The following is a 23836-nucleotide window of genomic DNA, read 5'->3' on the forward strand; positions in this document are numbered from 1 at the left end:
GTTAACAAACGTTAGTTTGTGACCCAAATGCTAATGCAGGTACTTTTTCATTGACCCTAACGCTAACTTTACCTTTTAATCATTGTAACATGAGCGTCTTAAAGGAAATTTTTGAAAGATGTGTGGGTTTCTGGAGTGTACACATTTCGATGGAGAACTTGTCAGATTTGAGACTTGTCAGACGTAGAGCGGAGCATGGTCTTAAGCTAGCTCTTCCACCATCGTTAGCGCTGCAAAAGACACGAACCCTGATCGACAAACCTGCCAGTAGAGAGCATATACACCGACGACCTACCATTGGTAGAAAGACAAGTTGTGTTAGCATAAGTCACTCCAATGGATCTACTTCGTAATATATGCCCCTTAATTAAATGTATCAAGGAAATAGTCGCAAAGAACTCGTCCGATGAGACTTTCAGAGGGCAACTGTATCAAACGCTCGGGAAGAAAATTAAGTCTATGTGATATTTGTGAAAAGTATTTTGGAAAGTATAGAAAGTTCCACGGTAAGAAAGACGAGTGTTATGAGAACAAAGAGAAAGTGATCTAAAGAATTTGGAGGGAACAAATCCAGTATTTCGAGGCATTAGTACGACAATTTTCGAATTGGAAAGACGCAACGATTTGAGAACGCGCTTTAAGTGCAGAATAAAGCATGTCTCCTCTACAAACAACATATTGAATTCAATGAACATTTATGGTTTTCAATTACATTATTGTTTCGTTAGATTGGTCAATATGCTTTTATTTTGGCATTACAATTTATTTCTGAGATATTTAGTATTACGGTCAACGTAAAGTACCGGCATTAGCATATTGGTCACAGACTAACGGTTGTTGACGATCGTCTCTAGTCAACTGAGTCAATGGTTAGTCTGCGACCCAGACCTTATAACGGACAAACTCTTGACCCAAATGCTAATGTCAGTACTTTTCTTTGACCTTAAGACTAAATAACCGGTGAAGGAATCACATATGGTGAAAAAGTTAAATGACATTTTATTGAAGATTCGAAAAAGATTTGAAATTTATTAAATATTTGAACAAGTCAAAGATTCATACAAGAGCTTGAAGATTAGAACAATATATGGAATTTATCTCTCTAGAAATGGATCGACAAAATTTGAGAGAATGTCAAATACATTAGAAAATGTTTCATACAGTATGTGTTGACCAAAAACTACACCAGGACCTTCAACTATAAGATGTTCATTGAGACGTCAAGCCCAACGTGATACACTTGTTATTGTTCGGGCCCAACCCAGAAGTCTCTCACTGGGCTCTTGTCGACTAAACCCCTAAAGCTCATGTCGAAGCCCAAATACGTGCAAAGAATTTCCACGTGCACAAAACTCCACATGTTTGAATCTCTACACATACAAAGCTCGACACGTCTAAATCTCCACACACCACGTGGAATAGATCAAATAATAAAGAGATCTTCTACGCGTCACCTGCACTCAAAACGACAGAGATCTCAAACTTGGTCAACTCGCCTCCAAAGGAAAATATTCCCCTCATTGATGGCACTTATAGCGTGGAAACATCTTACACGTTGGTGAGAACGTGTACACGCACACTTAAAGCAGTTACCAGATAACACGCACAACCGTTGTGTATGTACAACTAGTGTATACGTCACGCTTATCCCTGGTATCATGTCATGCATTTACTTCGTAAAGGTCAGCCATTACTCCTCCCAAAATATTACTCCTCGTGCCTATATAAAGAGGATCACCTTCCTTTCTCAAAAGATCGAAAACAGAGCAAAACAACCCTTACTTCTTCTCCACTCGTTCTCTGTTCTTCGACTATTCTTGAGACGTCTTCATACGTGTTACCTGAGGCCCCTTGACATGCACCATCTCGGTGTCCCCCCAAACCGTCACGGGTTTGTTCGTGTCTGTTCACCTTCTTTTACAGGTTTCTTCTAGACGTTGCGGGTGCTCATCAATCAAGATCCTGATGTTTGGAATTCTAGAAGACGTTCACGCTTCCGACCTTATGACTTCCGCTTGCAGCCCCAGACGCGAGTACCCGCAATGAGTTCGGGCTGGTGGTCTTTTTTTCCACCTCTAGGCAGAGGACATCAGAGATAATGTGAGTAACACCTCCAACAAAAATGACTATGCATGAGCGTCAAGGCACGGACGGATCCAAGCGGGTGCGAGTGTGTGGCCACACCCTTTGGATCCTCTCAAAAAATTAATTGTAGTAATTTTTTTCTTTATATACATATAGTTAATCATGTGAAAATATTAACATCTATTGATTCCTGCTCAATGTTATGAGTGTTAGACTTAGTTTGCGAATGAGAGTCCAAGGTATAAGGATCGAGTCCCTCCATGATCAACACATTCAAGGATTTTTATTTTAAATTTCAATTGAACCACCCTAAACCCTATAAACTTCAATTCAACCACCCTAACTTCAATTACTGGGTTTGCAAAAAAAATAATATTTAGGTATATAATTTCACCCCCCATAGATCGAAATCCTAAATCCGTCCTTGCTTCAAGTTATATACGTAAGCTTAAAATTGCATGCTCTTTGAATGAACCAAGGGTTCTCGTAAGCTAAATTAGCGGTCTCTTATTTCAAATCTACTAGCTGGCGTTTATTATGGATATTTTGGAGGATATGGAGGTACATTCTGCAACTACGCTTACGGATACTAGAACAACGGAAAAAAGGCGAAATTAAGGCAATAGTTGAGGGTCTCGATTGGGCGATTTTGCACAAGATAGAGTTCCTTCATATTGAAAGTGATAATCTAGCAATTATTCAACATCTCAGGGATCCAAGATATCAAATCCAATGGCAAACCAAAGCGCACATTCTAGTGATTCAGAAACTCTTCACCAAATTCCAAGCTACGATCTTCACGCATCTTCCTCGCCAAGGCAATGCTCTAGATGACACCCTAGCCAAATGGGTCAGAACAATCCATAGTATCATTGATCAACATGATTTCCAACTGCATCTCTACCTCCTCTATGTCTGTCCTCATAAATGATCACCCTGGACCTAAATTACTTCCTTTCAGAGGCATAAGGCAAGGGGACCCCCTGTCTCCTTTCCTATTCACTTTAGCCATGGAAGGTTTAAGCCGAATTCTAGAGTCCTTTCCTAAAAACTTTAAATTTTTAGGTTTTCCCACCAACAACCCAAATCTAACTATCTCCCATCTTCTCTTTGTTGATGATTGCATCATCTTCGGTAAAAACTCGATCGAGAATGTGCATAATCTTAAAACCATCCTTAGCCTTTTTTGTTCGGCTTCTGGACAAACTATAAACTACAACAAACCGAATATATTCTACTCCGAAAACTCACATCCAAAATTTAAACGTATAATCATGAGAACTCTAAAAGTAAAATATGCTTCTACCTCAGAAAAATATCTTGGTACACAGCTTTTCATCGGAGCCCAAAAAACAAAAATTTTTAATAGCATTTTAGATCAGATTAAAAATAAATTATCTAAATGAAACCACTATTTCCTCTCTCAGGCAGGTCGTACAGTAGTCATCCCTGCTGTAGCGACAGCCGTTCCCCGATATCAGATGCAAGGCTTTGCCATTCCTAAAGGCATAAGGAAACGCATAGCGTCTTTGCAAAAGTCCTTCTGGTCGGGAAAGTCCAAACGCATTTGTACGAAAGCCTGGTCGTACATCTGTCTTCCGAAAAACTAGGAGGGTTAGGTATTCATCATCCTCATCTAGACAACACAACCCTCCTAAGCAAGCTAGCCTGGAGACTCAAGTCTGACCTAGAAGCCCTTTTGGTAAATTTTTTGAAAGCTAAATACTTTCTTCAGACTGACTCTCCGGGTCCGGTTAAATCCCATCACTCTAGGAATTGGAAGGTAATTAGAAAACTCTATAATTTTATTAATAGCCACATCACTTGGGAGGTGCATACCAGGGAATATATTAACATTTGGAAAGATAATTGGATCCCTGGAGTTAACCAGCAAATTCAAAATACAACCAATTCAACCCTAACAAATGTATCTCAACTCATTAGTAATAACAGGTGGGATGATAACATTCTTAGACAAAACTTCACCGACACCATCAGCAACCTCATCAAAGCCATTCCTATTCAACCTGAAGGAATCGATAAAATGAAATGGAATCTAACTCAATCTGGAAAGCATTCTGTTCGATCCATGTATCAACACCTTAGTTCGATCAACCAGTCTCCTCCTTCTGAGGAAGTGAACTGGAATTTTATTTGGTCCATCCCCACAATCCCTCGCATTCAGCTCTTATCAAGAAAATTTGCACTAAAGCACTTCCAGTTCGTCATCAAATAGGTAAGTTTATTGGTGATAACTTTATGTGTCTTAACTGTATAGAAATTGAAACAATTGATTACGCTCTTTTGTACTGCCCTCTTGCGAAAAACATTTGGTTGCACTTTAACATTATCTCGACTAGTATCCCTTCTCTATCTGAATGGATACTCTCGTGGCAGAATCCTGATCAACTTAGTTGTACCGCGGATAATATTCACTTTGTAATAATTTTATGGCATATATGGGAAACCAGGTGTGATCATTGCTTTCAGCAAACTCTATAGAATGTTAACACTATTTTAGATCTTATTAAAACGTTGCCCAGAATTAGTCCTGCTTAGTTGAAGGCTCCTTCTACGATTGTAGCCAGATGACAACCTCCTCCACACCCCTTCATTAAATTAAATGTTGATGCATCTTTTGTAAATGTTGAACAGCTAATAGGTACCAGCTTTATTGTGCATGATTCTCAATCCAAATTTATCACTGCTACCGTGAATACTGCTAGAGCCAGAAACAGTGAGGAAAGCTAGGCATTACCCATTTTCAACAGTCTTATTTAGGGTATACACGAGCCGAGCTCTTAACGAGCTGCCCGAGCTCGGCTCGACTATTGCTCGTGCTCGACTTGAATATTAACGAGCACGAGCTTAACACGAGCTCAAAATCATGTTCGTTTATGTAAACGAGCCGAGCTTGATCGTTCTTTAGTGTATCACGAGCTACTCGTGAACAGCTCGTTTAACATACTCTTATAATATTGTAGTACATAATTACGTATTGGTATTGAAACTTGTACATGAAATATCAACCATTAAAAAATTATCGGAATATGAATCATTAATCATTATTGTATGTGACAAGTGATCAATGAAGTATTTTGATAATTTAGAAAGTTTTCATTTGAAGTATTTTGATAAACGAGCTTAAAAGAATGCGAGCTCGAGTTCGAGCTCGAGCTCTTTCAAACTTATACGAACCGAGTTTGAACAAGTGGACAATTACTCGAACGAGCTCGAGCTCGAACTCGAGCTCGACAGTCAAATACATGAACCGAGCTTGAACATCTTACTACGCGGCTCGGCTCGACTCGACTCGAATACACCTCTAGTCTTATTTGGGGGAAAGAACATAATCACATGCAGGTAATAATTGAAAGTGATAACATCAATCTTATCAAACACCTCAATAACCCCAGGCATCAAGTGCAATGGCAATCATTGATGCATGTTCGAAGTATGAGAAATATCAAGCGTGAGCTTTAGCAGATCAAATTTAGTCACATCAAGAGAAATGCTAATACTCAGGCGGACAAACTCGCTAAATGGGCTAGTAAGAAGGAGAGATCTAAAGTATGGAGTTGTACTCCTTATTTTCTTTTTGAGTTGTTCAGCGTGTGCCTCGAACCCTTGACCTCTAAGGTGAAAGATTATATCTCTTACCACTCCAACCAAGGGTTGTTGGCAAAATTAGTGTATTCTTTATTTTCTTTTACACATGTACTGTAATGCCACTCTAAATGTTTTTTTTGTTGAACTGCCACTCTGAATGCTTAGTTCTATATTATTTATCATCCTTAACAAAAAAAAAACCTTCACCAGTACACCAAGCAGGCCCTCAGATTGTCTAGATGAAAGTATGAAACTATGTGTGAGGGAGGGTTGGATTCGATTTTAAACAACTGATCTTGCAACTCTCACAGTGACACCAACACTCTGATCGTATTGGTCTGGAAAGATCAAGGTCGATTTGTTTTCACGTTTCATTTTCTCCATCATATATTTTCTCTGGCCAATAAATTTCTAATCCTTTTCACCACCTCCTCTGAATTTTCAATCTTCTGCTCTCTCTGCCTCTCTCAAGTGTCAGATCCAAAATGAGAAAAAAACACACTCCAACCTCACAAGACAAGGAAAGAGGGAGAAAATTAGAGAGAGAAAGTTAGAAAGAGAAAGTTAGAGAGAGAGAGAGAAGATTTTGCATTTTTTTTGCTTGCCCATGGCTTCTCCTTCAACAGGGAGATTGTCATGGAAGACAAGTATAGATTCTTCTTTTACAGTTCCTCCTTCTTCTTCTTCTTCTTTTAGTCCATCAAGCTTCACTTTCTCTCTCTACAAAAGAAATCCAACCTCATCTCATCGTACTAAATGTTCTTTAGATAACAATTCTCCTTCTAACAGTAAATACACCACTGAGAATAAGCTTCTGAAGCAAAAGAAATCGACCCAAGTTGGAAGATCAACCGATTCGAGTTCCTTACTAGTTGGAGCTAAAGATGAATTTTCTGATTCTAATAACTCAACATTACAATTAGAGGAAAGGGTTAATAGAAAATCATTAAATTTAGTAAGAACTCGTTTTGAATCAATATTCAGGAAGTTTTGGTGGAAGAAGATTTTTTTGCCATCAAAGAGAATTAGGAGCATCTTATTGCTCAATGTCATTGCTGTGGTTTATGGTATTTTTAAATCTCTTCTTCTTCATTGTATGCTTGAATGTCTTTTTCATTGTATTTATTTGGTTAGGTAGAGAGAGAGAGAGAGAGAGAGAGAACCCTAATTTGATAGCTAATGTAGCATTGGGGTTTCAAATCAATTAGGGAAATTACTTGGACCACAGAATGCATAAATGGTTTTATTGATCTGCTCCAAAGGAAAACATTCAGGCCATGGAAAGGAATGCCGGTACCTAGAGTAGCAACCCGAAATGTGATTCTTAGTAATCGCAATAACTATCTTTTAGTGTTTGGTTTTCTGGAGACAGATTTGTAGAGATTGACTTTTTTACCATTTACGATTCAGAAGGAAAGAGAATCACAACATCCACCCACTCTCGGGTTTGCGGTTCCGCCCTATTCCGTTGGAAATCAAATTCCTGATGCATTCCCATGTATCAAACACCATTTCAGAATGTGGTCCGTTGTGGTCGCAACTCGCAATCCATTTTAGAATGTGCCCTAAGCATGACCTTAGTCTAGGACCTTTATTTTTCACCTTCATCGAAAGAAAAGCAGCAAATCCTTAAACACCATTGATATCATTTTGGTCTCTCATGAAGTCATTGGGATGAGAAATAAAAGTACGTAAGTTGCAAATCATTACGATAAGGAACATACTGGATAGATAGCTTTCTAGAAAGCATAAAACAATTTGATCATTGTGTATGTGAGAGAATCACCATATTATGTGGTCATTTGCTTTTTAATGACAGGTTCCTACTCCATAAAAATGAGGTTTTTGCGTTTTGTAGAGAAATCATGTCTAATAGTGTTGGTTTAGTCATTAATTGTTTTAGAATTTTCTAATTATGAACTCAGTGAATTGATCAACTATATTCTTTTATATTCCAGCAAGCAATATTCCTGTTGTGAAAGAAGTAGAAGCCATCACAGATCCAGCAACCTTCACGGTTATGAGGTTTACTCTGTTAGTAATCCCATTTTTACCACTTATGTTTAGGGGAAGGGGTGATGTTCAGACTCGAAATGCGGGGTTAGAGTTGGGCTTATGGGCCAGTTTGGGCTACCTTATGCAGGCCCTTGGGCTACTAACATCAGATGCTGGGCGAGCATCATTTCTTTCCCTATTCACTGTAAGCTTTTAGTGAAGCACTCCTTGGAGATGTATTTCATGATATATGAAACGAGAGTCTCATGATAAGAAACCAATCTTCACAGTTACATATATTTTTGGCGATTTCTGCAGGTAATTATTGTCCCTCTGTTAGACGGTATGTTAGGAGCAAAAGTGCCCGCTCTTACCTGGTTTGGAGCTGTGACATCCCTTGTCGGGGTTGGACTATTGGAATCTAGTGGCTCACCTCCAAGTGTAAGGAGCTCGTGACTAGTTTCTGGTTTCATGACTATAAAATAACTTGTAAGGTAGACAACGAAGAAAGCATGAGAACTGGATCTCTAAAGAATTCTACATTTCTACAACTTTGATTAATGTATTTCAGGTTGGCGATCTTCTGAACTTCTTGAGTGCATTGTTTTTTGGTGTTCACATGCTAAGAACTGAACATATTTCGAGGAGTTCAAAGAGAGAGAGTTTCTTACTGCTTCTAGGGTACGAGGTTGGTTTCCTTACTTTTAATCAATTATGTCTCTGGTTCCTATAGGGTGGCCCACCTAGTGAATTTATGCCATGCTTTGTTTGACCGATCATGTTTGTTCATCCAGGTTTGTGTTGTTGCCGCATTCTCGATAATCTGGTATTTTGTCGGAGGTTGGTTTGGAAACATGCATACATGGGACCCAGGGTCATGGACATGGAAAATGGCATGGGATTGGATGGTCAAGTTCCCATGGATACCTGCACTCTATACTGGGATCTTCTCAACTGGGGCGTGCTTATGGGTGGAGGTATGGTGCCTTAGTTTCATTATTTGCTCTTATATGCTATCTCCTTCTTCCTAATAAATTCATTCTCACCTTTCTTTCGAAAAAAATGCTAACGGTTTCTGGACATTTTTCTCTGAACTTCTACTGCTAACTTGAATGTGTTGCTATAGATGACAGCAATGCGTGATGTATCTGCGACAGAAGCTGCTATAGTTTACGGACTGGAGCCAGTTTGGGGTGCTGGTTTTGCATGGTTTCTCCTCGGCGAAAGGTGGGGTACACTTGGATGGATTGGAGCTTCTCTTGTATTGGGTAAGATGACTTTTATTTTGATTATGATGTCAAGAGTCCAGCATGTCAAATGGTTTGACTTCAGATCGAATTTAACTAAACTATCATTAGATTAGAAGACAAAACAACCCTTTATTCACAAGTAAAGCACATTATGTTTCTTCAAAAGGGAAAAACACAGAGTTATAGGCAGTCCACCAAAAATCACAGGTTTCTAAGCCCATACAAACTACTAGTAGGCTCCCATTTTGGAAATAGAGAAAGGAAAAGAAGATGAGGTTAAATGCCTGGCAGGTGATCCTGCCGCCGAAAAAAGAGAGAGATGAAGATGAAATAAGTTCTTCACCGGCTCCCCTTCTCCACATTCGGTGAAAATGGTGAGTGTACTATAAAATTTCCTCATGATTAATCTCTATCAAGGCCAAAGATTATGCCCCTACTACATGTGAGATATGAGACTTGTCATTGAAGCGTTTCGCCCAAGATCATATCAACTGAAATTCAAGTATAGCTGTTTGAAGTTTTATATTATGTATAAAACACCTTATTTACTCATCGTTTCGTTTGTTTGCTTACAGGTGGTAGCTTAACGGTTCAGATATTTGGGTCCTCATCTTCGAATAGTTCTACAGATAGTGACGAAGACGGTGAACAACTTGACAACCTACAACTTTCAGATACACAAAGTTTTTCTGTCGCACCAGTTGTGGTTATCGCCAGAGAAGAGAATGTCTCAGAAACTTCAAAAAACTAAGCCCAATTCACTTGTAAGATCATGTTATTTACATCTTGTAATAGCTTATCTGTTCCATTAATTTAATTCTACATTTAGCTTCAGAATGTTATAAAAACAAATGCTAACAAAGATATTAGGTTTAAGTTTTGCTTTCATCCATTCAGATTTCAAGCTTGGTTCAGCTTTACAGAGGTACCCGAGAAGTCTTCCATGGGGATCAATGTTTTTCCTGTATCTACCAAATCTACAGGGACCATTGAATTCTAAAAAATATTTGTAGGAGCCCAAAACTATAAATGGAAAAATACTTTAACATAACACCCTCATCTATGAGCATCTCCGATGCAAAACTCAATCTTAGAAACTCAAAGATGATGTGTCGAGGGCGGATAGAAATACCTCAAGACTAAAAGGACACTATAAAAAGATTTGATTTGTTGAGATATCTCTAATTGTCAAACTCATCAATGTTTAAATTTCAACCATTAGAAATCAAGTCGTCGTATATTTCTAAAATAACTAATTATCTTTTTTACAAAAATAACCATGTCACATAAGAGCATCTCAAATGCAAAACTCAATCTTAGAAATTTGGAATGCCACATAGGATTTTCTGAGTTTTTTTAAAAAAAAATCATCTCCAATACAAAACTCAATTACGATCTCAAAGATGAGGTGTCAAGGGTATTAAATTATAAGGATCGAGATTCGAAGATGTCAAATATCCAAAATCCACCTATCTTCAGCGAAGCAGACATTGATCGCCAGAACCATAGCTTCATCACATTTTCAATGATTGCCAAGACACTACCATCATCTTCTTCAATGACTATTGCCTCACCTCACTTCTTCCTAAGCTCAGGACAATTCTTCTTGAAGTGTCCCTCTTTCTTACAACTATAGCATCTGTACTTCTTAGGTTTCAATTTAGACCGTGAACGATCTTTCCTATCGACCACATGCTGCGACCTTCCCCTTACAACCAAACCATCTCCTGAGCTGATTTCTTCCATTGACCTTCGTCTAAACTCCTTCGAGTTCAATACTGCTTTAACATCCTCAAAGGTTGTAGTTGTTTTTCCAGACATAAAAGAATCAACAAAGCTTTCATATGATGGTGGCAGGGATGCAAGCAATAGTACTGCCTTATCTTCTTCTTCGAATTTGACATCTATATTTACCAAATTCAAGAATACTCGGTTGAGTTCATCCATATGGTCTTTCAACGATTCCCCTTCTAACATCTGTAAACTAAATAATTTCTTCTTTAGATACAAACGATTAGTTAAAGATTTCGTCATATACCTTGTCTCCAGCTTACTCCATAGCCCATCGGCTGTAGTTTCCGTCGCTACTTCCTGCAGGACCTCATTGCTCAAACAAAGTAGAATCTGACCATGAACGCTCTCCATGAGATCTTCCTTCTCTGCTTCTGTAAGTGATTCAACGAGTGCAACCTTCCCATTCAACGTCTCCAGCAGACCCTGTTGAACTAATACTGCTCGCATCTTAATCTTTCAAAGATTAAAATCGTTACTTCCATCGAACTTCTCTATATCGTATTTCGCCATCACAAAAACCTCAAAACCTTGGCTCTGATACCAGTTTGTTATGCCAATTGGGGTTTAATGTGATCAATACGAGTAATCCAAGAGAAGCAATAGGATATAAAGAACAATCAAGAACAGAATACAAAGATTTACGTGGTTCGGTTGGTGAGACCTACTCCACGACGACAACGGTGCGATGATTTCCACTACGATAAGCAAACAAGTTTACACAAGAGATTTTGTGAGATTGTGCTAGTGATATCTCCTTAGGGTTTAGTTTATATAGCCACTAAACTCTAATCCCACTGCCTCACCGACTCTCTCTCTCTCTACAACCGATATTATACATGGATACACTAAAACTAATAACCGACATAAGCCTAGCATCGCATTCCAGCTCTGTCTCGGAGTCCAGCTCTGCCTCGGAGCACTGCTTCGCATACCATCCCTGTCTCAACAATCAGCTCCATTGCCTTGTAAGCGGATTGGCGGGTCGTAAACCGGGTTTGATACCAAACCATTTTCGAGTCACTTCTAACAAAATCTATTGAAATTACTCCATTAGCCAACAATTGCTTAATCGAGTTATACCTTCGGCGAATATGTCTAGACTTTCCGTTGTAGATGTTGTTTTTAGCTTTAGCTATTGCAGCCGTGGAATCACAGTGAATCAGAATTGAAAGCATTGGTTTAGGCCAAATTGGAATATCATCCAAAAAACTTCGTAACCATTCAGGTTCTTCAACGACTTTATCAAGTGCGATGAATTCTGATTCCATAGTTGATCTAACGATTCAAGATTACTTGGATGACTTCCAAGCAACTGCAGCTCCTGCTAGTGTAAAAACAAACCCACTCATGGATTTGGATTCTTCTAAGTCTGAAATCCAGTTTGCATCTGTATATCCTTCTAGGACCGCAAGATACCGTGAGTAATGTAAACTGTGTGGTAGTGTGTATTTAAGGTATCTCAGTACCTTAATTAGTGCATCCCAATGGGTGTGCCCAGGATTACATGTGTACCTGCTCAGTCTGCTTACCGCGTAAGAAATGTCTGGCCTTGTCCAGTTCATTATGTACATAAGACTTCCTATCACCCTAGAGTACTCAAGTTGGGATACTGCCTCATCCTTGTTTTTCTTTAAGACTAAGGAATGGTCAAAGGGTACTCTCGCAGGTGAGGAGTCAAATGGGTAAATTTCCTAAGTACAAACTCGATATAGTGTGTTTGACTTAAGGTAATCCCTTCAGGGGTTCTGATGACTTTTATCCCTAGGATGATATCTGCTTGTCCTAGGTCTTTCATTTAAAAGTTTTTAATTAGGAGTTTCTTAATTTGGTTTATTATTTCTAAGGAGGTTCCTAGAATTAACATGTCATTTACATATAGACATATAATCACATAACACCCATTTACACATTTATCTGACTCATTAATCTTAAACCCATTTTCTAATACTATTTGATCAAATTTTTCATGCCATTGTTTCGGTGCTTGTTTAAGTCCATATAAGGATTTTATGAGTCTGCAGACTTTGCTCTCTAGTCCCTTGACCACAAACCCCTCAGGTTGGTCCATGTGAATTCATTATTCTAGTTGACCATTTAGAAAGACAGTTTTTACATCCATTTGATGTATCTCTAGGTTGTAGATGGCTGCAATCACTATTAGGATTCTAATCGAAGTGTTCCTAGTGACAGGAGAGTAAGTGTCAAAAAAGTCACGTCCTTCTTTCTGTCTAAACCCTTTAGCTACTAACCTAGCTTTGTATTTTTCTACTGTGCCATCTGGTTTTCGTTTCCTTTTAAAAATCCATTTGGTTCCTATAGTTTTAGAACCTGAAGGTAAATCAACGAGTTTCCAAGTGTTGTTTTGTGTTATGGAGTCCATCTGCATCTGGAGAAGTCATTGCTTGACTATATGTTAGGGGTTCATCTTTAATCAGGAAAGTGAGGAAGTCAGGACCGAAACTGTTTTCTGTCCTAACTCTCTTACTTCTTCTTGGTTCATCATCTGATAGTGAAGTTTCAGAATTAGTAGAAGGTTGACTAGTCTCAGGTTTTTTCCTTTTGAGGGTCCCACTCTTCTTAGGGAAAGAGTTTTCAAAAAACTCAGCATATCTTGATTCTAAAATCTTGTTTGAATTTATGCTATTAATGGGAGAGTTTATTACTAGAAAGAGATATGCACTACTGCTCAGGGCATATCCTATGAATACACAATCTATTGTTTTAGGTCTTATCTTAGATCTTTTGGGTAAAGGTATTGCAACCTTTGCCAGGCACCCCAAACCTTTAAGTGTTTAAAGCTAGAGTTTCTACCCTTTCATGGTTCATATGGAGTTTTATCTTGTGTTTTAGAGGGTACTTTGTTAAGCACATAACAAGGAGACAAAATGGCCTTCCCCCACAAGTTAAAAGGCAATCCTGAGCTAAATAGCATAGAGTTCATCATTTCTTTTAATGTTCTGTTTTTCCTTTCTACCACCCCATTTGATTGAGGTGAGTAAGGAGTAGTTTTTGATGTATTATGTCGTGATTCCTACAGAATTGAGTGAAAAGATCTCCTACGTATTCTCCCCCTCTATCTAATCTAAGGATTTTTATGTTTTTATTTAGTTTATTTTCTACTTCTTGTTTGTAGGTTTTATAGGTTTTCTAAGGCTTCATCTTTGCTATTTAAAAGGTAGATGTGACAAAATTTAGAGTGATCGTCTATAAAAGTCATGTAAAAGCGTTTGCCTCTTCTCGAAGGAGAGACTTTTAGGTCTCCCAGATCAGAGTGAACTACTTCTAAAGGTTAATTAGTTGTTCTTTCCACGGTTTTAAAGGGTTTCTTTTGAAGTTTTGTCTCTACACAAATGTCACATTTGTCTTCTTTTTCGTGTTTAGTGGTGGTTGGAACGTAACCTTGTTTAATAAAACGTTCTAGAGTGGAAGAACTAAGGTGTCCTAACCTACCATGCCAAACATTTAAATTGCTAGAAGTATTATGCATAACCGAGTAAGCCGAAGAAAATACTTTATTCAATTCGAATCAGAAACAACATTTAACTTGAATAGGGTCTCAGTACAATACACTTTCCCCACATCGACCCCCCATTTGGACAGAATCATCGCTTTTGATGATAAATAAATTGCCCAAACGTTGACTGGCGTCAAAAAGTCAAGCACTGACCTGAAGTCCAACGGGTCAACCCGACTTAAGGCAACGTAACAGCTAAGCCCTCAACGCTCCGCCACCTACACCCCTAACTGGGAGGTCGACCAGGACAAACTAAGATGTATCATCTTTGTTCGCCCCCGACACGAAAATATCGACCCTGGAACCTCTAAAGAAATGAGATGGGTCCGCGTAAGCTAGGCCGCTGTCTCACACCCTTAACTGAGGAGGCAGGAAAGCGCTGCAGGCTTACCGACTCAATCTTGGAATCTCCCTAAAAGATCCCAGTCGGTTAAAGATCTTAAGTGTTTAAGCAAGCTTGGGCTTCAAGAGTCTCAAAGGAGAAAGTATCTCCCCAAAGATCTAGATGACCTTATTCGAAAGATTATCCAGTCCGGTTCAATTAGGAGTCGTAATGCTTAGCTAGAAGCAACTTACGACTGTCGGATTACTTCGGTTATACGCGGCTAACATAGACCAGATCCTACAACGGGTTACACATAAGAATGGTAACTTGAAAGGAGAGAATAGACTAGTGGGAACTGACCTATAGATGGATATGATCCAGTCTGATAGTGCTTAAAAGGATAGAAAAGAATTGGGCTAAGAAGGGAAGCCCGAAACGGTGCATAACCCACTTTACGGCCAACTATGTCAAGCCCATTAAAGAGTTGACCATAGCTGGCCATAAGAGGGTATTGGGCCGGGCAGACTTAGCCAATTAAGGGGCTACTCTGGCCCGGCATACACTAAGGGAAACCCTAATAGGAATTTGTTCCTAAAAGGGATTCCCAATCAGAAATAGTTTCTGACAAGTTTATCTTTTCTGTGGGACTTAAGGAATCCTAGTTTGAGTGAAACTCTTAATAAGGGATTGCCTACATATAAGGACCAAGTTTGAGAACAGAAAAGGTGTGAAATTTTCTCAAGAGAAAATCATCTCTTTCAGATATCTCAGGGAGAGGAAGATTTTAGAGAAAAGGTTCCCATTCTATCTATCAAGTCTAGAAGAAGGAGTTCATCATCTCAACCTCCAAGAAAGTCCTAGCTGACTGAAAGAAGGGAGTTCAAGTTATACATTCGGTGTCTCAAGTAGAGGAGCTACACTTGAAGCTCTTATCTTCCGAATACTGGTCAGGATTTAGTTTGTGGGAAAACGAATAAGGTATTCTTCTTTCCTTTTAGTTCATCTTTAATTCATGCATAAAATCCTGGATAATCTAGTGTTGAACATATGATGTTTGAGATTCCGCTACCAACACTAGTTAGATGATTAGGATAGTCTTAGAGACATGTAATTCCCAACACCCCCATGGTCAGAAGGTCCACCTTTTGCCACCACCATCGTAGGAAGAATTGGAAAAGCCATCAAAAGGCTTCATCCTAAAGTCACCAAAAGGCAGGAGCAAAAGAAAAAATACCAAGAAGGTAAAACAATTGGAAAAGTGGTTCATGGAAAAATTTACACGCTATAGTGGAAGAAGAAGATCAAAAGCCTCTCTCAAAACAGAAGAGAAGACGTCAAAAGGAGAAGAGTAAAACCACCTCGGTAACATGCGAGGCCATAATGACAAAATACTTGGTTGTGACTCAAGACTGACGGGGTCAGGGAAGGAATTAATAGGCCCGACAAGACTCATTCGTCCCTCCTGTCACAAAAGGCCACATGCCCACGCATGGCAACAGAGATAATGTGGGAGGATACCGAAACGATCGACGCTGAAAGCGCGTGATTAGAGGATAAAGTCTATTACGTCACAAAATCATGCATGGAAGCGGAAATCAATCCCCCTAGGCAGAAGCGGGAACGTGTCGAACAGAAGGCAATGCGTCTGCACGCTTCTCAAGAACCCTAACTTAGTCTATCCTGGTGAAAACAACCCCGACAAACGTAACTTCGTCAGCACAGTTAGAGAAAAGGTTCTCCAAACAGCTCAACCAAAACCAACCCCGAAACACGGAGCTCAGGAAACTCAAAGGAACTGACCAAGCTTCATGAAAAAGCTCTGGTCCAGGTATGCCCATTGTCTTCAGGGTCATTTAAAAATGTCTTAACTTGAGAGTCACTTCTACTCCTCATTCTCTCTACTTTCGACTAAGGAGTGACGGGACTCATGATGATGCATAAATTGTCCAGACGTTGACTAACGTCAAAAAGTCAAGCACTGACTTGAAGTCCAACGTGTCAACCCGGCTTAAGGCAACAAAATAGCTAATTCCTCAACGCTCTGCCACCTACACCCCTAACTAGGAGGTCGGCCAGGACAAGCTAAGAGGTAACAACTCTGTTTCGCCCTCGGCACGAAGAGATCGACCCTGGAATCTGTAAAGGAATAAGGGGGCCCACGTAAGCTAGGCCTCTGTCTCATACCCTAAACTGGGGACACAAGAAAGCGTTGTCGGCTTACCGACTCAATCTCGGAATCTCCCTAAAAGATCTCAGTCGGTTAAAGATCTTAAGTGTTCAAGCAAGCTTGGGCTTCAAGAGTTTCAAAGGAGAAAGTATCTCTCCAAAGATCTATCACCTCGACAGGATATCTACTAAGTATCCTTGAAAGTAGGAACTTCCTGTTATCTCAGCTACGAGATAGACTCCAAGGGAAACCCTATATACGAATTAGTGATAACTTCTCTAATGGTTTGACGGCATCCACCTCACCTACACCACTAAACACAGTCGTCTTAACATCTCCTATAGAAGGGCCCCCATCGTCTTCCACAAGACAACACCTTCACCTTGAATCACAATCACTTTTCACTGAGTAACCCATACTCGCCCCCAAAAGGTTCAATCAATATTCAATCTTTTATTGCAAAGACCCTGACTGTCTTGAGCGTTAGAGCGGTTTTCGAACCCTTTGCAGGTTTCCCCCCAGGAATCAAGAGCTATATGCAAGAGGAGGAGTAGGAGCAAGGAGCTGGAGTTGGAGCAAGGAGTGTAAAGAAGGAACCTCAATCAACTCACGGAATATTCGATCATAACGAACGTTGTCATGCATCAAGTCCTTGTTTCATGCTGATATAACGGAATGCCATTTTTTGACATCAGCAACTTTCAATTTCAATCTTGAACCCTTTCTTGTTCAGAATGGAAACAGAGATTAAATTCTTCCTTATTTTAGGAACGTGAAGTACATCATGCAGAGTCATTGTCTTTCCAGATATCATATTCAGAACAATCTTCCCTTTTCCTACAATTGTAGATGCAGAGTTGTTAGCCATATACAGTTGTTCTCCTGTTTTACTGGGTTATTGAGGAAAACTGTGACTTGTCTGAGAAGATGTGTTTGTGGCTCCTGTATCGAACCACTAATGTTTAGTGTTAGTCACTAAGTTGGTTTCAGTGACCATTGCACAAAAGTTCTTTGTTTTGACTACGTGAGCAAGATTGGGTCTAGGATGTTTGGTCGGGGGGTTAGGGTTTTCTTTTCAATGTCTGCAGTCCTTAGCTAGGTGACCAGACTTACAACATACGTAACATGGTTTGTTAAGCTTAGAAACAACCCTTTTGAATTTAGAATTACCTTTCTTCCGCTGGTTAGAAGGTTTGGAGTTGGTAAATATTTTCTTCTTTACCTCTTCCACCATGTGAGCTTTTGATACAAGTGAAGCAACCACCCCGTTTTTCTCATATTTCAGATGTTCTTCTTCAACCCTTATTTGAAGAATCAAGTACTGCATGTCATGAATGTCCTTCCTCTTGTGTTTGAGTTTTTTTTATACTCATTCAAGCTGGGAGGTAGCTTTTCAATTACAGCAGCAACCTGGAAAACTTCATCTATAACCATCCCATCAGTTCTCATTTCATTTATAATGAGCCTGGGTTCATGAAATTGGCTTACCACAGACTTTTCATCTTCCATCTTGTAATCCAGAAATGGTCTTACTACGAATTTCTTAGTACCTGCATCTTCAAAAACATATTTCTTCTGTAGGGAGTCCCATAATTCTTTGGCAGTCTTAGTCTGGCAGTAGATATCGTATGAGGTGTTATCTAAGTAGTTAAGAATATAATTTCTGCATAGATAGTCAGTCTTATTCCAAGCATCTACTGCTCCAGATTTACCAGGTTCATTTTCGCCACAACTGTGGTAGCTGGTTCGGTTAAAACAAAATTCATATTCAAGGTTGTTAGAAAAAATAACATCTTTTGTTGCCATCTTCTGAAATTTTGACCATCGAATTTTTCTGGTTTTTCGTTGCTCATCTTAAAATCCATTTTCAGTAAACACAGTAAATGATTTTGGTCGATATTGAAAAGAATTTTTAAATCTTCAGATTGTTATCAAAATAGTATTAAAACCACTTGGACTGTTTTCACTAGCCAGTAGTAGGAGACCAGAACTGGAACCGACACCAAGGTCGGGTCGGCTCGCGGGTATGCACAAGTGAGAAATGGAAGAAATGGTGGTGTGCCTAAGGTAAGGTGTGCCTCTAAAAAGTGATGAGTCTCTCCTCCGGAGGGCACTATTGTAACCCCAAAGGGCCACACCACTTACACCCAACTTTCTCTATGTAAACTGAAACTAGTTTTTCTCTTTGAAAGATGTGGGACAAAACACTTTTGTTTGAAGTTTCCATTTCTATTTTAGTGAAGAGGATGAAAAGATTTTACACTTTATTCTAAAAGTGTTGTTAGTACAAAATTGTATTTTGTTTGCTTATGGATAAAAATAATTCCCTCCAAAAAAGTGAGCCCAATTTAGCTCATTTTATTCAAAGATAAAACTAAAGATCATATTTTATTCAAACACAACTAACAAATATCGTTCCAGTAATCTCCACCTTCTATCGAGATTATCAAGAATACCAAGGACAACATGAGCATACAAATTTTCTCCGATTTTCTATTACAAGTTTCCTCTGCCTTCAATCGAGTTGTCTCTCTCAAACAACTTTTTCCCTGTGTTCTCTTTCTAGGCTATATTCAAGATTTATGTAGAAGAGACTATATTCAAGGTGTTCAACCAGACAGTAATAGTAGTGAACACGAGATTTCTGGAGACCTAATAATTCTTTATCTCTCAATGGAGTTGGAAACTTAACCAAGGATCATCACCCATCCCTACTTCTAATGCGTCTACCAATCCATCCGATGATTTTCTCAAATCATGGGTGCACTATATATGTTGCACTATATATGTTGTAGCCGACAATCTTCAAATCAAAGAGAATATTTCAGTTTGATTTAATTTTAACAACACTTTAGAGTCAAAGTAACCCACATCAGCCATTCAAGTCGTCTTGCTCGACATCGACGAGTCGCCTTTTAGGCCCATATTAAGAGTTTCTTTTTTTCAATCAAGCTGCACTTATTCAAAAATCCCGAATCAAACCTCCGTATTTTCGACGATTTCTTTTTCGTTGTGATTAAATCATCTAAAGTGGAAGTATTTCAATTTTTTCAAAATCTTTAATTTTCCAACTTTTTCGTTGCGATATAATGTAGTTCAATCGGTCGATTTTCTAAAAGTTTCCAAAATCTCATATGATTATCATCATCTCAAAATCGAAATTGTCGATTTCTTTTCCTCTATCAATTTTTACTCGTCGATTATTTTTTTCCCCAATGATTTTTCTATCGTTGTGCCTCTCATCTTTAATATCTGATATATCATGTTTTTCGGATAACTTTGGCAGTTCAATTTTCATTTTTTTGGCCTTGTTGAGGGTTATTTAAATCCTTTTAGACTTGGAATGAAGCTTCATCACTTCCCTCTTTAAGTTTTCCCAGCTTCAGTTTTTTTTAGCTGTGATTTGTTTCCTCTCTCTTTAGTTGAAATTGAAATATCATTAGATCATTATTCTTCTTGTTTCTTCTACAATGAAGATATATTTTAGCAAACCGTAACCATCCGGCTATAAACAATCCGTTAACATTCAAATGAGGTTGATCTTCAATCGAATTTGGTACCTTACAGATCAATCCATCCCTCACCTCAATCACTAATTTTTATGCACAATCTTCACTTTGATTATTCTCTCATCTTTGTCGATATAAAGAAAGAAAGAAAGAAAGAAAGAAAAAAAAAGGAAAGAAGAAACGAATGATATTCAAGCATTATCGATCAAGACTACTTCGGTTGAAGAATTTCAAGTTTCCCAGCCTATGAAATCACCAAGCTAAAGTTACTTATACAGTGGAGTTGCAGACAAAGTATTCACCACCATTGCCAATTGTTTAACATTAAACAAAAAAAAACAATTTGAAGTTCAAGTTTTTGAAACCGATCGTATGCGAGCAACATTCACCTTTTCCAAATTTAATCTTCAAGTTGGATACTTCACAAGTTCCGCATTCCAACTTAAGGGGGAGTAGTAGATTATAAGGATCGAGATGGATCGAGATCTGAAGATATCAAATATCAACCGTCCAAGATATATGAAGATTTGGAAGATATTATTTAGTTATCTTATATTTGTCCTAGATAGACTCCTAGGAAACTAAGATACCAAGTCACTCAATGAGTACAAGTGACCTCTATGTATTTTATCATTGAGTTACGTTAAGTCATCGAGTCTATCGAGTTGTAACCAATCAATCACACGATTGTGGAGATAATATAATGCAGCCGTTAATGGCTTTCTCCGTTGATGTAGGTCGTGATCCTCCGACCGAACCACGTAAACTATTGTGTTCTTTATTTTAATTTGTATCTTCTAATCTATCAACACACATAAACTTTCACAGAGGGTGGAATAGAGATATCTTAAGAGGACACTATATTTCTAGAGTGTCCTCTTAAGATATCTTCAACTGTCCAACTCATGAATATTTTCAACCAATAGAAATCAAGTCTTATTTCTAAAATAACTGATTATTTTTTTTTACAAAAATAACCATGCCACGTAAATAAAATAACCAAGTTCAAAGTTTTGTACTGGAGACATACAAGAATTGAGGATCTCTATTTTCGCCACCTAAGAATGAAAATCTAAATTGGAACTCGACAAATAGGATGAATAGAGATTTTTTTGAGTTTTGAATTGGAGACATATAAGAATTGAAGATCTTTATTTTCGCCACCTAGGAGTGAGAATCTAAATTGAAACTCAACAAACAAGACAAATAGAGATTTTTTTGAGTTTTGTATTGGAGATGCTTTATTAAAATCAGTCCCTCTTCACTTTATAACTCTTTAAACATGAAAACATAAACCATCATCTTGGTCAACCTCAATTTCTTAGATACTAAAGTTCTCACTACAAGTTTATATATCATGAAATCATTAATCGAAGGCGTGGGTTTGGGACTTAAAGAATAATCTCTAGGGAATAAATTGTCTAGGAAATTCATGTTTTTTGTACATTTCGGGGACATATTTCTTTTAAGTCCAAAAATTAACTTGATCAAACATTACCCCCTAATATTCAGCTTCTCTATCACCACCACTACTTCCCACCACCACCACTATTTCCCCCTTTTCTCTTTTCTCTCTTCTCTCTAACTCATTGTTGCTCTTTTTCTCAGTCTCTCCATCTCTTTCTCTCTCTCACTCACTGTTGCCTTTTTTTTTTCTCTCTCTCTCGCTATTTTTTCACTACCTCTCTCTTTCTCACTTTTTTCTCGCTCCATCTCCCTCTATCTCCTACTGTTTCTCTCTAGGTCGCTTTCTCTCCCCCTCTCATTTGGCATCTCTCTATCTCACGAGTTCTCCCTCTCTCACACAACTCTTGTGAAGGGAAGTGTCCTTTTCACCGGAACCCCCTTCGTCTCAGACGAAGGGGTCCTCGAGGAGGAGAAACCCTCATCGAGGGCTTCTTGGTGACCAACCAGAAAAAAATTCATGGCTAGCCAGCCACAAAATTTTGTTGTGACTGTTCGACTACGAAATGCGTCGTGGCCGCCAACCACGAAACCCTCGGGAGGGTTTCGCCAGAAGCCCACCTCGAGGTATGATTCCGACAAAGAGAATACTCCCCTTCGCCATAATTGTGTTTGTGTGAGAGAGAGGGAGAGATAGAGATCGAGAGAGAAACATTGAGAGATAGAGAGGGAGAAACAGTGAGAGATAAAGAGAGATAAACAATGAGATAGAGACTGAGTAAGAGAACGTGTGAGACAAATTGTGAGAGTAGGAGATAAAAAATATATCTTATTTATATTACCTACTTCCCTAATTATTATTTTGATATGGGTAAGCAACAAGATTATTCATACTTTCAGATAAAAAAGAGAGCGTAAAGAGAAAGAAAGGGAGATTTTCCCAAAGTGATCGTTTCAAGAGAGATAAGAAGAGAAGAATATTGGTTTGAAGAAAAGAAGATCATTAATATTGTGAAGCAATTTGGTTTAGTACTGTTATACTTTTTCAGACATTGTGGTTGTCTAGGATTTGTTCGAACCTTCAGGAGTAAGAAATCTCTATCCTTTCTTGTTGTGTTCAATCCACAATTTTGAAGAAATGTTACCCAAAAGTGTTTCTACACATCTCCCCTATTGATTTGGAGACAACTTGTGTAACACATTGTTATCATCAAATGAAATTTTTTTGACTAAATCTCGTGTTTTTTTACCTTTCACATTTGGAGGAATTTTTTGCCACGATCAATAATTTTGGTGTCTCTACTTTTACTTTCACATCTATCTTCATATTTGTAAACATGTTATTAGATTTATCGTTTAGAAATGTGGAATGAATACAAATATCATGATTAGTTTAAATGGACAAACTATTTGATAAGGAAAGCATAAAATGCATGAAAGGTTAGTTATACTACAAAAACCTAACTGCACCCACTGAAATTCATGATACAAAATTGATGAAGGTGGATACGAAGAATATACTGAAAGGTATTAGTTCGAAAGCTTGTCGGATTGATTCCACAATTGGTAGAACCTAATAGTTTTCATCATGTATCAGTGAATACAATCTCTTTTAGTCTATGGAGGAAACTGAAGAAGTTATGTGATCAGAAGACAGATGCAAAAAAAACTTGTGGAGAAAACTAGAAAAATTATTGCTAATCCAAATAATTGTAAGCTTTGACCAAGTCAAGAAGTCAACGATAGATTAAGAAGCAAAAGGGTCAAAGTCACTAGGGTAGCGAATCCAAAAGAGATTTATCACCTAAGACTAGAACTGAGTTGTCAATACAAGAGTTTTCTAGGCACCTTAAGCCTTGTAGTGGCTCTACACAACCTGGGTCAGCCTTGGCTCTAGTTTGGATCTTGGAATAGTAAGGTCTGCTAAACCAACTCGACCCTTAAGCCTGGCATGCTTTAAGGCAGGGGAAGGCGAATTCGAGTTGCGGCATACCCAACCTAAAACCTGACCTGATCTGAGGATTGGAAAAGAGAAAATAACAACCAACTAAACAAGCGAGGTCTCTCCGAGCTCTAAGGAAAGTTCGAACGGAAGAGGGGGCTTGAAAGACTGAAACATGCTAAAAGCCAAACTTCTACATACTATCCGCAAATCGCTGGAGCAGATCCATCAAATCCGAATGA

General features: G+C 38.5%; 1 protein-coding gene across 1 annotated transcript; it reads left to right on the forward strand.

The window, feature by feature from the left end:
- The first annotated feature begins 5765 nt into the window (after window positions 1-5765).
- Window positions 5766-9773, forward strand: LOC147548227 (uncharacterized). The gene is made up of 7 exons (XM_086669759.1): window positions 5766-6761; window positions 7653-7894; window positions 8008-8130; window positions 8261-8377; window positions 8484-8666; window positions 8816-8957; window positions 9515-9773. The coding sequence occupies exons 1-7, from the start codon at window positions 6302-6304 to the stop codon at window positions 9688-9690; spliced, it is 1443 nt and encodes a 480-aa protein (XP_086525885.1). The 5' UTR covers window positions 5766-6301; the 3' UTR covers window positions 9691-9773.
- Window positions 9774-23836: the final 14063 nt, after the last annotated feature.

Source organism: Eschscholzia californica, unplaced genomic scaffold (assembly GCF_041429995.1).
Source record: "Eschscholzia californica isolate CP2 unplaced genomic scaffold, dmEscCali1.0.p SCAF_3, whole genome shotgun sequence".
NCBI lineage: Eukaryota > Viridiplantae > Streptophyta > Magnoliopsida > Ranunculales > Papaveraceae > Eschscholzia > Eschscholzia californica.